At 40.5% G+C, this 14,124-nt stretch overlaps 1 protein-coding gene across 4 annotated transcripts in view; it reads right to left on the bottom strand.

Moving 5' to 3' along the window:
• Positions 1-13,914, bottom strand: part of map7d1b (MAP7 domain containing 1b) — a 79,701-nt gene extending 65,787 nt beyond the window's left edge. For all 4 annotated transcript variants that reach the window (XM_036576833.1, XM_036576836.1, XM_036576835.1 and 1 more), the window contains exon 1: positions 13,496-13,914. In XM_036576833.1, the coding sequence (XP_036432726.1) occupies positions 13,496-13,553 (58 nt within the window). In that variant the 5' untranslated portion in view covers positions 13,554-13,914. The remainder of the gene's footprint in view (positions 1-13,495) is intronic.
• Positions 13,915-14,124: the final 210 nt, after the last annotated feature.

Below are 14,124 nucleotides of genomic sequence, written 5' to 3'. Positions count from 1 at the left end.
CATTCAAAAAGCAGTCCAGGCTGACACGCTCCTCATAACTTCAGTATGAGTGGGCGGGGCTGAACGGTTATTGGCTGAATAGGTGGATATATGTAAATGTGTGGTTGACCCGATTTCACAAAAACAGTGAATTCACAACAGCACAAAAGACTGTATGGCCTGGGGGGAGAGTGAACAGTGTGTCTGGAAACTTTAGCAGTTTTAATGTGCGTAATCAAACTCTTTGATTTCAAAAAAGTGCAGAAAATATGGTTTTCTGTGATATGGGCCCTTTAAATAAAAGGTTTTTCAGAGTTTGTGGGTATCAATTATTTAAAAAATGTTGTCTTCTTGTCTTTATTCTGGTGCAGGCCAGAGCAGTTTTTGAGTGAGGCAAAACTGAATCTAGATCCGTTGTAAAAGACAGATTTTCCAGCATGTGTGTGTGTGTGTGTGTGTGTGTGTGTGTGGTGTGTGTGTGTGTGTGTGTGTGTGTTGTCCAGGCTGCGTCTGCTCAGATGGGACTCTAAAATTAGCGACTGGTCCTGTGACCAAAGAGCATCAAGCAGGCTGCTGGAGAGAGAACACACACACACACACACACACACACACACAGGCGTCTCACTTCAAAGCTGCAATGAGAGCTACAGCTGTTAGTGACTCCGCAGAAGCTCCAGAGAGCAAAGACACTGGACCTGTCAGACATAAAAACACTGCCCACCACACTGTCCGAACACCTCTCAACCAACAGAGTCACAGACACATCAATAAGCTTTAATTTTCATTTACCCTATAAATACAGAAGAGCTGGCTGAGGAAGTACTTGACCCCAGGACCATTAAAATCGAATGGTCTGTACATGAGGCGCACTTCAGTTCATCAGTCTCATAACTACCCAACTTACACATGAACTCTGTAGTAGGTACTGATTAATATAAAGTAGTTACTGAAAAAGTTATAGTAAATACTGAGTAACTTATATTAGTTACTGAATGATTTATAGCAGTTACTGAATAATTTGTAGTAGTTACTGAGTAATTTACAGTAAATACTGAATTTTTATAGTAGATACTGAGTAATTTAAAGTAGTTACTAAGTAATTTATAGCAGTTACTGAATAATTTATAGCAGCTACTGTATCATTTATAGTAGTTACTGAATAATTTATTGTAGATACTGAGTAAATTATGGTAGTTACTGAGTAATTTATAATAGTTACTGAATCTTTAATGGTAAATAAACCGAATCATTTATAGTAGATATTAAATAATTCATGGTAGGCACTGAGTAAAACTGATAGTAGTTTCTGAATAATTAATAGCAGATATTGAATAATTTTAAATTTTACATTTTTACAACTCATTGTGGTTTGTCAATAATTTCTAGTTGTAGAACTTGTAGAAGATATTAAATAATTTATAGTTTTTATGTAATAATTCAAAGCAGATACTGAATAATTACTAATCATTACTGAATGACCAGCCTTAAGTACTTCAATAATAAGCCTTTAGTGTATGAGGTTAAAACACACTTCGTCTGTCTTTGTGTGAGATATTTTCTAATATGCTACATTACTTTGTCATGACATAAATAATAATAATGACTCCTCCTCCAAGGTCAAACCAACGGCACAATAAATCTGCTTTTAAAGGGAAGCTCTGCAGAGGACAACTGAAGGTGCATGAGAAAAGCCAAGACACAGACTGAACAGAAAAGACAGTCAGTTGCACTCCTTTGTCTTCCAGTTAAAGATCTCGCGCCCATCCCTGCTGAGAGACTCTCGAACGTCGCCACGGTGGGCCTACTTCCTTCCTGAGACCACCAGCCCAGCAGACGAGGCATTTAAAAACAAACAGGGGGACTAAAGGGAGCGGGCCTTCAGTATTTACCCTCAGCTCTCTCTCCCAACAAAGAGAGGCATTGTGCTAAGTGCTCTGTTTAGGAGAGAACCACTCAGAGTGAACAGTGCACCGGCCATTACAGCACTGCAGAGTCACTGAGGCTTCTTCGCGCGCTCCTCGAAAACACGAACAGCGTCAAATAAGCGGACCACTGACACAGCGACAGCTTTAAAGTTTCACACCTGAGGAGTTTCATTCCAAACTGCTGCATTTGTATCTGTTTTATTTTGAAAAGAAATTCTGTAGGCCTGAAAACACATTTTTATTTCTTAATAAATTACTGACATTTTATGGATGTGTAAAGCTTCAAAGTGCATCATGAAATAAAAAGAAAACTCTCGAAAGTGTTCTGTAATGCACTTTGGAACGAAACCCTTCATCTGTCACTCGTGCAAACCCATGACAAACTGTAAGAGTTAGATGTTAAGACTGTGTTAATTAGGGATGGACATTTCAGTCAATTGTGATATGAGAATTTTTAAGGCATTTTCCAAAAGACATCCTAATATCCCCCCCAACCAATCTCTTTATTACTGCATTATATTACTGTATTGTATTAAACCCAGCAGACTCAGACCACAAATCCACAGTAAGTTACATGTAGCTTAAAATTTACACCAAAATAACATTAACATATTTTTCAGTTTCACTTTCGGTTTACTTCTTTTGGCAAGAATTGTTCGCAGATGTAGCACATTGTATTCATGTTCAACCAATTAACATATCTGCATCATTTAAGGGGCTCCATATTTTGGAACAACAAATACTTTTCTCGCTTTTTTAAAATAAAAACGTCTAGTGTAGTTTATAAACACTGTAAAAGGATTAAAACGTACCATTCATACAGTCCCCATGTGGAAATGAGGCCAAAAAAAAAGTCCACTTGGAATTCTCTGCTTCCGTAATACCACGAAAACAAATGCATTTACACAGATCCACCGATTCAGCCTACAGCAGCTTAGCCAATTCACGCTGAAGATATAAGAAATGTTTCAATACGGACTGCCTTTTAAACAAGGCACAATACAGGACAGCCAATCAGAACAGAGCTCATTTACTAAAGGCACAGTAACAAAAAAAAGCCTGTTTAATCCTAAGTAATAAAGAGAGGTCGAAAAATGGTCACGGAGAAATTAATTATGACTGTTTTTGGTACATAAAATGACACAAAGGTTATAATTTGACATTAAAATATAAAATAGAGCTAAAATGTATGATATGGACATTTTAAACTCAAAGCAGTACTTTTACAGTGTGTTAAGCTTCTATTTTGGATATGCAACATTTTATTTCATCAGCGCTGATATGCATATCGTTGCTGCCGGGACAATAAAACACTGTATATCCATTTCATAATGATGAGACCCATAAAAATGGCCCAAAATCTGCATTAAAAGTTGTACAAAGTTAGTCGTTTGGGTTTATGTGTCTGGCTGGGATAGTGTAGTGGATAACACCGCTGCCCTTCACACAGCAGGCAAGAACACCATGCTGTGCCAATAAGAGTCCATAGATACCAACATTTGCCTACGACTGTAACATGTCTGTGTTGTAAGCAGCTTATAGGCATGTTAGAGCAATGCCATACATCTAATGTAATTTTGGAAACAAGGTTTTGTTCTGATATGATCTGATAATGTATGCATGACCAGCTCAAGAGATGTTCACACACTTCCTTCAATATGTCTCAGTAGCCAAACAATATAGTTCAGAACAACCAGACTGAAAACCTTTAAAATCTGATTTTTAAAAAAAAAATAGCTCTTCAGTTCTTTTTTTCAATCTCTTTTAGAAATTATCCAACTGCTGTGTAAAAACTTGCAAAAGCACTTCTGGCACCAAAATAATTGGGCATGGACTGCAGGCATAAAGAATTGTGCCTAATTACAGAACTATTAGTTGCATATCAGCATAAATCTGCATATATATGACCCTCCGAAGAGAATCAGCATCGTGCACTTCTACCAACAATTACGCACTGTGCAGTAATTTACCGTCAGGCCTCCGTTCTCTCCAAATCATGGCCTAATCTTGAAGGTCAGAGCTCATGTACTACTCATTACGCCTAAATCACAGGTTTATCAGTGTTTCAGGATGAAAACGGTTCACATGTCCCGGTTATGTAAGCTGGAGAGGCGTATCTGCAGCCGAGTCTGAGGAGCACGAACACAGTGGGAACTGATCTGATCTAACAAAAGACATTCTTTCATTGTTTGTGCTTCAGTCGGTGACGCAGAGAAAAGAAATGCCAAATTGCCAAACACACTAAAATAACACATCTCAAAATGCTAACATGGCTAACAGGATCCAGTTCAGCTCCCTTACCATCATCTGTATCTTACTAGCTTTTATCCCACGTTATCAGCGCTTGCACTTTTAGATGCAACATCTTTCACTATGAAATATTTTGCCAGTTCAACCCAAAATGTGCCTTATGTGGCAGGAAACACTTTAAATAGTTTTATTCAAGTCCCATAAATCAGCTGATTAAACAGTAAAATAACAGTTTAACATCCTCTACAGAGAACACTCTTAAATACGTAATTTGTCTACAAAATTGCAAAATTTCGATTCATTGGCTGAATGTAATACATTAGGAAAAAAAGAAACAATATAAAATGTTCCAAAACGTTTGCACAGGCCACACTGTGTGTTTTATAATTCTGCGTTTAGTACGTGTAAATTTAAGGGATAGGGTTGGGGAAGACACCTCCCAATAGAAAGTACCCTAAAAATGATATTTTTGTATATGTTCAGCTTGTTACTATTTCTATGGATGCCTTAGGTGAAACAGGTTATAACAACGCCTATATAAATATAAATATAAATATCTGAATGTCTGAATACTTTATTTTTTTTTAATAGTTTTTTTATTTTAAAAATAGTCTGCCACTGTTTGTATGTACATATAAACACACACACATACACACATGCATATATGTATATACATTATGACACATATGGAAATGTGTGTGTAAACACACACATACATATACACATGTATTACGGCTGGGCAGTATCGTGATCATGATTATCGTGATAAATTATGTTATAACATGATATGCTATTCTAAACATATCGTGGATATCATCAGTACTTGTAGACACTGACCAACTGCATGTTTTATTATAAAGAGAGCAAAATTAGTCCCGTTTAACTGGATTTAGTGTCAAATATTGAAAAAAAATTCACTATGTTTATAGTTTTTGACAGTATTTCTTAAAATATAGCACTACTGGTTCTTTTCTGATCAGATGTCTGGAAAAATAAATATCATGACATGAAAATGTATATATATATATATATATATATATATATATATATGTGTGTGTGTGTGTGTGTGTGTGTGTGCAACCAAAACCTGATACCATGTCTTTGTGATATATTTGGAACATAATGTGATATTTGATATTGAATTTTAACAATATCGCCCAGCTCTAGGCTGCACTGGTGGCTCCTCCATACAATATTCTGAGCAGCTGGACCCAAAATGGAAAAAAAGCGTCTCCTGTAATTACTTCATCCTACATCCCTGGCTGCCTCGGGCTTTGCAGCGGCGGCTCAGGCGCTTCACGCTCAGTCAGACCGATGGAGTTCCTCACGCTGTAAGTCTGCCTGCCTGTCCTTGAGTGGCCGGATGGAACATTTCCTCAGCTTCCTACGAGCACGCTCAGTAGCGGCCGTACTTTGTGTCATGTGGAATAGCGGAGTGCTGACGTGGTACATCTGAGAGAAAAACAAAGCTGCCTCTCCTTCTCTCTCATTCTCTCCCTCCCTCTCTCTCTCAGACTCTCTCTATCTCTCTCTAACATTCCCTCCTTAATTTACACTGGACTATTAATCTAGTCTCCTGAAAACAAATCCATTCTAATGGCTGCCTCCTTTTCCGTCCTCTCCACTTCATGACCAGACATGCAGCTCTGACCAAAAACAGACCCATGAGGAACAAGAATAGGAACTGACTTCCTCCGGCTTCCTCAGCCAGGCTTAATGTTGTTACGAAAGCATCAGGAGAAAAACAGTCACAGATCGAGGCGGCAAGACACCAGTTTTTTAATGATACTGATACCAAGACTAAGGCCTCTGGTTTTGGCACCCAATATAACTGATCTGATCCTTTTCTCTTTATAAACCACTAATATATCATCACCACTACAGTCATCATGTTTGTCCTCTTTAACTGATTAAAATCTTCATGGGCGTCTGATTTAGAGCCAAAGCGGAGGAGCACATAGAAGGGTTTGTCCCGTCAGTGACCATACGCAATTACGTAATTAGTTATCGCAGCAAAACGAAAGTACCGACTCTCAGCTTCTTTGGGTTAAAGTCCCTTAAAGTGACTCAACTCCCCAACAGGATCGTGTCATTTATGACAGCATTATGCAATGTTTTGAAAAACCCGCAGTAGTTAAATACGCGTCAAGACTACGCAAACAGCAGCCAGCACTGGTATCAGTCAGCGATGCGATAATACGATGTCAATACAGTCCAATCTTCAGCAAGGAAGCAGGTCAGGAGCCCACTAAGCTGAACCTTTGGCCTGAGATCGAAATTTCCAACCCGCCACGCAGTCCAGAGCTGGGCCAGGAAATGTTTCATCAATGACTGTGAACAACGAGAATGACCACATCATATGATAGGACTTACTCAGAAGAGGCCTAGATACCACTAACCTCCCCAGCAGAACCGCATTACTGAAAGAAACGCCTGCTTCCTGCCTTTCTGGGTAAAATATGTGAAGGAAGCCCCGTGGACAGGAAGAGCCTTCTTTTAGTCATTCAGAAAAAAGGAATCGAGGGCCCACATAGGTTTAAATCTGTTGTTTCTTATGGCATTTTCAAGCAGAAACATGACAATAAGGTCTTCGGGCCTTTTCTATGTGTGAAAAGGCTTCAAGGTTTCAGGTAAGGATGTAACACGTTTTCAGATTCAACGTGATTTTCATTTCTGAGGACACGATTCAAGTCAATCTCTGAAGTTTTATATGTTAAACATGTCTCTCATTTTTCAGAATGGTTTGGCTCAGATAAATACAAGTTCTACAACAGACCTTTTTCAACACCTGCTGTACAAGCAATTACAAGTACAAACAATGTAAATGTTCCCTCAAAGGTCCAACAGTGGTTTTAAGGTCTGATTGTGAACCTTAAATACGTTTTTCCAGGTGAAAAGTTCGTATTTGTACCTTTTCATAACCGAATGCTTTAAAACAGAACAGTAAAAAGTCTGGAGACGAGACGGGGTGTGTGGAGTCAGTACAGCTTAGAACATATCATTTCAGTGGATTATGGTTCAGTTATGTTCCCTGACTAAAGGTACTGAGATGGACCCTTGAGGGAACCACCCCAGTGACAAAAGGGGTCCTGCCCCAGTGACAGTTTAGTACCTTTATTTCTGAGAGTGTAGAGTTTATAAGCTCTTTCCCACCCCCCTCCAAGCCAGTTCTGCACCAAAGTATCTAAAGTCTGTGGGTGCGTCTGTGTTTATTTTACAATACAGGAAGCACAGAGCCCAAATAAAACTGAGATTATGATGTCTGTGAATCTATTCAGAATCTCTGGATCTTTGAATTGATTATTTTTACCACTGCTAGTAGCTTCTATAAACCTGGACCAGTTTTGAGTTTCCATTTGCTGTTTAACACGCTCTTGTTTTGATTTTTTCAATGCTGTATTGAAGTCGTTCCACCCTTCCACCCCCACACAGCATCAAAGTGACCTGAACAATTCCAACACATCTCACACAAAACAGCAGAGCAAAGCTTTACCATTAAAGCTCCAAAAGCTCCAAAACAATGGGCGATATAATCATAAAACGTCCTCTCGTACACACACTCGCTCTCCTGCCTGAGGAGAAGAAGAAGGTGATTGTGCTTGTAGAAGGGGGGAGAGAGAGAGAGAGAGAGGGAGAGAGAGAGAGAGAGAGAGAGAGGGAGAGAGACCACTGCCTTTGCTTTTGTCAGAGACTAACAGTATCTCTTTGAACAAGTCCAGTCTTGGAGAGCTCTGGTCCTCTGCCCAACACTCACAAAAGCCACTAATGCTGAGGATTCTGGGTTTAGTTTCTCATTACATGCAGGAGTCTGAGGTTATCAGACATCAGGGCTCAGCCACACGTATCCAGACATTTCTGATACAGCACTTTTTACCACCCACAACAACACCGTTTCAGAATTCATCCACATGAGAGCAGGAAAACGATTTGAAAATGCTCACATGGGTAACTCAGCCCACTACGCTGATCATACGTCATCATGTCTGACATCAAAGACCAGAGAAGAATATAAAGAGCGGATGAGTAAAATACTGACCAAAGTTATTAGGAATTCATGAGATCATGTTGTAAATGCAACAAGACAATGGTCTTATCAGTCACATAGTCATATCTGTACCCTTGTCCAAAATTGTCGTACATGGTACGCTTTGTGGATGCAACACAGTCAAAAACTGTACCTTAGTTTTTGGTTGAAAGAAAAAAAACGGACTGGCCTGAGAAGCATTTTACAAAGTTTGATGTTTTTGTATAACTGTTCATTCGTTTGGCATAGAGATGTTCCAGTTTTCAATTTGGAAAGTTTTGCACAGTTATATATCACCTTTTAACTTACTTGCTAACTTAGCGGTCCAATAGCAGTTCTATCACAAATGAAACACATTAGATAAGTGAACATTAATGTCATTCAGGACTGACGACTCATCAAGTTACTTTAATGTTTCATACTTAATTCATACAGATTTACAGCCATTCAAATCTTACAGGAATCAGGTTCTCTGCGGCCAAACGAGCGACTGACGATGCTCAGCTTCTTCACCCGAATGTCAATCAACAGTCAAAACTACAGACCAACAAATAGATGTTTCTCTCTGTTTAAATGTTGTTTGCCGTTTTAATATCTTTCACCTGCTTATCGTTGTTGTCGGAACAAAACCTCATATCTCCAAAATGGTCACTTTACAGGAGACGGAAAAAACCCTCTTTACTTTTAACGTAAGTCAATGGAACCAGAATTTTTTCCAAGTCATTTTGGCCCATCGCTTTCGGTCCATTCGTAATGAAATTTACATACAATGTAAAGGACATCAGGTATTTTCAAATAATGTCAAAAACTGAAAAACGACAAAAATGGAGATACAAGGTTTTTTTTTCCAACAACAGCGTTATGTTGCTTCAGTTTTTTAAAGGAAAGGGGTGACACTGATTAATCATAGCAGGGAGGTGTGGCTGTGTGTTTATATAGCCTGAAATCACATCCATTGTTATACTGCTATTTTCTCCTGGTTTTATGATAAACTGTTTTCTTTAAAACGGTGAAAAATGAGCGTCTAACTCTGATTTTTCAGAAATCCGTGAGAATCTGTAGCCTCAGGTTTGGAAATGCAGAAAAAAATCACAAATGGCATCCAGAGTGCAAAAAATAACAAAATTTATTACCTTGGACGACCAACTGTTCTCTGTTGTTGAGGACGCTGAGTATTCCAGCACATTCTGTGGCCTTTTCAGTGGTTTGGGTCCTGAGTTTCAGTTTCAGCCAAGGACTTTTACTTTGCTGCACCACTACAAATTCATGTATACTGCCCTGCTGTCCTGTCTGATTGTGTCACATGTATTTGTCATGCATGTTTTTGTCCTGTTTATTTATTGTCTGGTGTGTTTATTGTGTATTCTGCACTCTTTCCACACTGTTGTGTATCTGCCCTCTATGTAGTCCTGTGTAACGAGCTGCTGTTGTGTGTTTGGGGCCTGAAGAATGACATTTCATTCCAATGCATACCACTTATACTGAGGAACGGCAATAAAAATCACCTGAATTCAAGTCAAGTCAATTGCAATTGACTCCACACATTTCACTGCTGTCCGCTCTGCACTCCACTCCACAAATTCCCTGCTGTGTCCTACGCTGCCTCGGTAACTCACTGGTCATGAGATCTGTAATGATGTGCATTTATACCTCATGGCATCTGGCATGTTTGCAGATCACGCCATTTCAGAGGCATCTGGGAAGCGCACGTGCCTAGAAATCCAGGGATATTACAAACACCGGGAATAACACATTTGCCCACAAGGCATTCCTGCACTCATACTTGCATCTGCGAGAGGCAAAAAGTCTCCCGGAGTGATGCCTCATGTTAGATTCGGTTCAGTTTTAGGTTCGGGTCTCTAACGGGTTATTTTAGCTATTAATTAATGATACACATTTCAAAAGACGAGTTTCAGGCCAAGAAATTGATATCAAAACTACAATGTTTTGAGCATCAGGCAGCAGAGCTTTTAGAGGTGGACGTCTGGTTCCTATCACCACCACTATGAACAATTCTGACTCTGCAAGTTTCTCTAGAACAGAGCGTTTCACACCAAATCACTCTGAATGACTTTGTTTACGTCTAAATAGTTTAATTATGTGCAAACTCAGCTTGTATAATCTCCACTGAAGGGCACTGACCAGTCGAATAAGACCATCTGCAGCCACACATGAGCCCTATAATCACCATGCCCAATGCCAAGCGTCAGCTAGAGGGGTCTAAAGCCCCCCAGCACTGGGCTGTGGGGCAGTGGAGCTGTGTTCCCTGGAGTGATGGAGCTCAATACCTTTGGAGTGTCCAGAACTGATCATCCAACATCAGTACCTGACCTCACTAATGCTCAATCAAACCCTCACAGCAATGTTCCAACATCTAGTGTAAAGCCTTCCCAGAAGAGCAGAGGCTGTTACCACAGCAGAGGAGGAACACACGCCCTACTAATACCCTTGTTTTCAGAAGAAATGCTGGGGAAGGAGGCCTCTACACGCTTTTGGACATAAAAGCACCCAGAGAAATCAAACGTTTTCCAATGCACTGCGAACGTCACGGCTCAGCACTCGAATGCACCCAAATTGAAGGAGGCAGAAGATTCCTAACAAGCTCTGCTGAGAAGAAAAGGGCAGTATCATTCACAGGCTGTGGTATGCAGCTCGGTCACAGCAAAACACCCTTCCACAGGAGACAGTCTGTCTTCAGAAGAGTCACTGAGAAGGAATGTGTTTTCACACTGTAGCCGAGCGGCCACATGTCTCTGTAACTCCTCTGTCCTTCAGAATTAGAGGCACCTTCGGTAAAGCTGAGAAAAAAAGGCTTTGCCCAGCTTATTCGGTACATACGGTGATATATGACGATGTATTTACCGCATTATGGAAGAGCATGTTTAGGTGACACTGGGCTGCTCTGCTAAAATATCTGCATTTTATTCATTTTAATAGAACAGAAATAATGTTATATTTCTCTGTAATGCTGATCCAGAAGGATTTAGTCCCAATTCTTCACTTTATAAACAGACCTACATATATTTACTGGCCACACAGGCCACCACACTGTCGAAGAAAAGGTACAAAAACACTGTAAATGTACCCTCAAAGGTATAACTATGGATTTAAGGCCCTTTAAGAGCCCATATGCTTCATTTTTCTTGCATTGTATTCTCCCCTCTGAAGTCCCTTAGAAAACTGGCCTGGTTTTACGTGATAAAAACCATGACAATCAATTTTTACATGACCATTTTCCAAACTCTCTTCATCACTTAGAACTGAACAGGCTGTTTTGATGCTGAGCCTTTAAGACTGATATATGTAAATGAGCTCTGTTCTGAGTGGCTGCTCTGTATCGTGCACTCATTCAAAAAAAAGTCCGGGACCGAAACACTATCTATGACTTCAGCGTGACTGGGCGGGGCTAAACGTGTTGGGTTTTGTGACATCACAAAATCAGCTTGTGTGTGTATATATATTTATACACACACAGTGGGGTCCAAAAGTCTGAGGATTAATTATGAATGGTATTATCAGCAAAACAATTGGAGTAAAAAGTAGAATTTTTGAATCCCAGGATTTCTTAGTATGTGATACGTCTTTACTTTGCTTTATTGACAGCACGCGGTTGTGTGTGTGTGTGTGTGTGTGTCACTGATGTAGGAGCAAAACCTTGTATCTCTGTAATGTTAACTTTACAGGAGAAGGAAAAAACCTACCTTACTTTTAATGCAAGTCAATGGAACCAGAGTTTTTTCCAAGTCATTTTAGGTCATTTCTTTTGATCCATTCATTGTGAAATTTACACACAATGTAAAGAGGAACAGGTATTTTCAAATTATGTCAATAACTGAAAAACGATAAAAAAAAACCGAGATACCGGGTTTTGTTCCGACAGCAGCGATTCCTTCAAAAAAAATCTGTGTCTCTGAGATACGGGCCCTTTAAAAGGCAAAAAGATCATAAGAAAGGAAGGGCAAGCAGCCAAAATGTGAAATGTGGGCATAGGGCACCAGGCAAAAGACAATGCAGCCCCCTGCACACGCCGGTCGGATATGCATGTGAAACATATCGGATATGGGCATCAGCCCACGCGCTGCGTTGACCATTCTTGCTGAGTGGGAGCCAATAATTCTACAGGATACAGCTCATTCGAAACCATACACAGTCCTTCAGTTAACCCTACAGACCCCGGCATCTGTCTTCCACAGACTGCGGCCTATTTTCTGGTCAACACGCCCACCTGCAACATCTGGAAATGTGGGCTGACCTTCTTACCTCACATGATTTACGAGAAGACGGCACACACTGCGTGGTGGCTCACTCCTGACTCTAAAGAACAAATATCTCTCAGTAAAAATCACACCACATATCAGTGCCTCTCAAATTATACTGCACTCATAGGCTATTTGACCCCCAGAAGGCCCGTCCACCTCAGAGTAAAGAGCCTACGCAGTGTCAGCGTTAGGTCTCGCCTGCTCTGAGGGACTGCGGGGATTTCCTTTGGGAAGGAAAGCAGAGGAAATCGTACAGTGGTGGGACAGAGGGGCTGCTATGGCGTATATGTGGGGCAAGTCATAGCCTGCATAAGGAGGCTGAGGCATAAATGTTAACATTATGATAAACTATAATAGTAATTATTATTATTAGCGTTATAATAAAATATTAATAACAAAAATAGCCTAATGATGAAAGCATGACACTAACGCTATTGATAATAACACTAGTAATAACACTATGTATAATGGTAAAAGCCTAAAAATAACCATAATAGGCTGAAAGCAAAATCAAAAGGTGTTTAAAAATAATAACAGTGAGGTCTACACTGTGGTAATACCCTAGAACCGTTATCCAGGTCACTGGGAAATATTCACCTCTTTTATTGATGTAAAATCACATTCTTGACCGGAAGAAATGACCTCTGGCAGAATGAACACATTCCCAGGGCGTGTCAGTGTCCGTGTCCCCTAATTACTATTTTAACATTGCGCCAAGTCAGACACGTTGCGCAAAGTTGCGGCAAACGTTGACTGCGCCAGAGGACAATAAGGGGAAAAGTTGTGAGATGAAACTGGTTTTAAAGACCACCGGAGCCTTCAGCTGGACCCTCATACCCTCACCAGACATGATGGATATCCAATGTGCTACGAGGCTGAAGTTCAGCTTCTTGTTCGAATTTTCCCGTTCCACCTTAAATGGGGCAACAGCTACATCCTGGCGCCTCGGGCACCATAATGTAACTGCTGCACCATTTAAGGTGGACCGGGAGAATTCGAACAAGAAGCTGGCGAAAAAGAAGCTGACATTTTTTTTCCTCTATTTTTTCCCCACATACCTTTTTCTGCCAGCGTCAGTTTTTCCTCAAAACTGCTCTCAAGCTCTGTGTTCTCCATTTCTGTGTCTTATTTTCGTGTCTTATCTCCGCTGCTCCTCTCCACAGTCCGTCATTCCACCAGTGAGTCCAGAAGAGAGGAGAAAAAAACAAGAGATTTCGGGAAAATCGCAGATTCTCTACTCAAAACACGTCCGCTGAGCAATTTAAAAAGCCTTTTAAAACGGCGAGGATGATTTAATGATTTGGTTTAAGGCGAAAATCCAAACCGAGGCAGGAATAAACCGAACACCGACCGCCCTACTTCAGGAAAAAAAGCTCAGCAGAGAAAAAAAAATCCCAAAAACAAGGAGGGGAGAGAGAGAAGGGGCCGAGTGTGCGGAGCTGCCTCCCCGCGGAGGTAGAGGAGCTTGAGGAGTGGGACATCTACTACACACGCCGTTCTTTGGCCTCGCCGCCGGACTGTACCATTTCACAGAGAAGGGGGAGGGGCGTGTAAACACACCAGCAAAACAGGAGCTCGTTCAAAGACGGTTACATGTCGGATCGATATATTAAAGGACAGACTTTTAAGAGTTTATTCGTGTGTCGATGTCTTGCTTTGTGGAGCTTTAAAGAAAAGAACTCAAACG

Source organism: Colossoma macropomum, unplaced genomic scaffold, assembly GCF_904425465.1.
Source record: "Colossoma macropomum unplaced genomic scaffold, Colossoma_macropomum, whole genome shotgun sequence".
NCBI lineage: Eukaryota > Metazoa > Chordata > Actinopteri > Characiformes > Serrasalmidae > Colossoma > Colossoma macropomum.
This window is presented reverse-complemented; position numbering and strand designations above follow the sequence as displayed.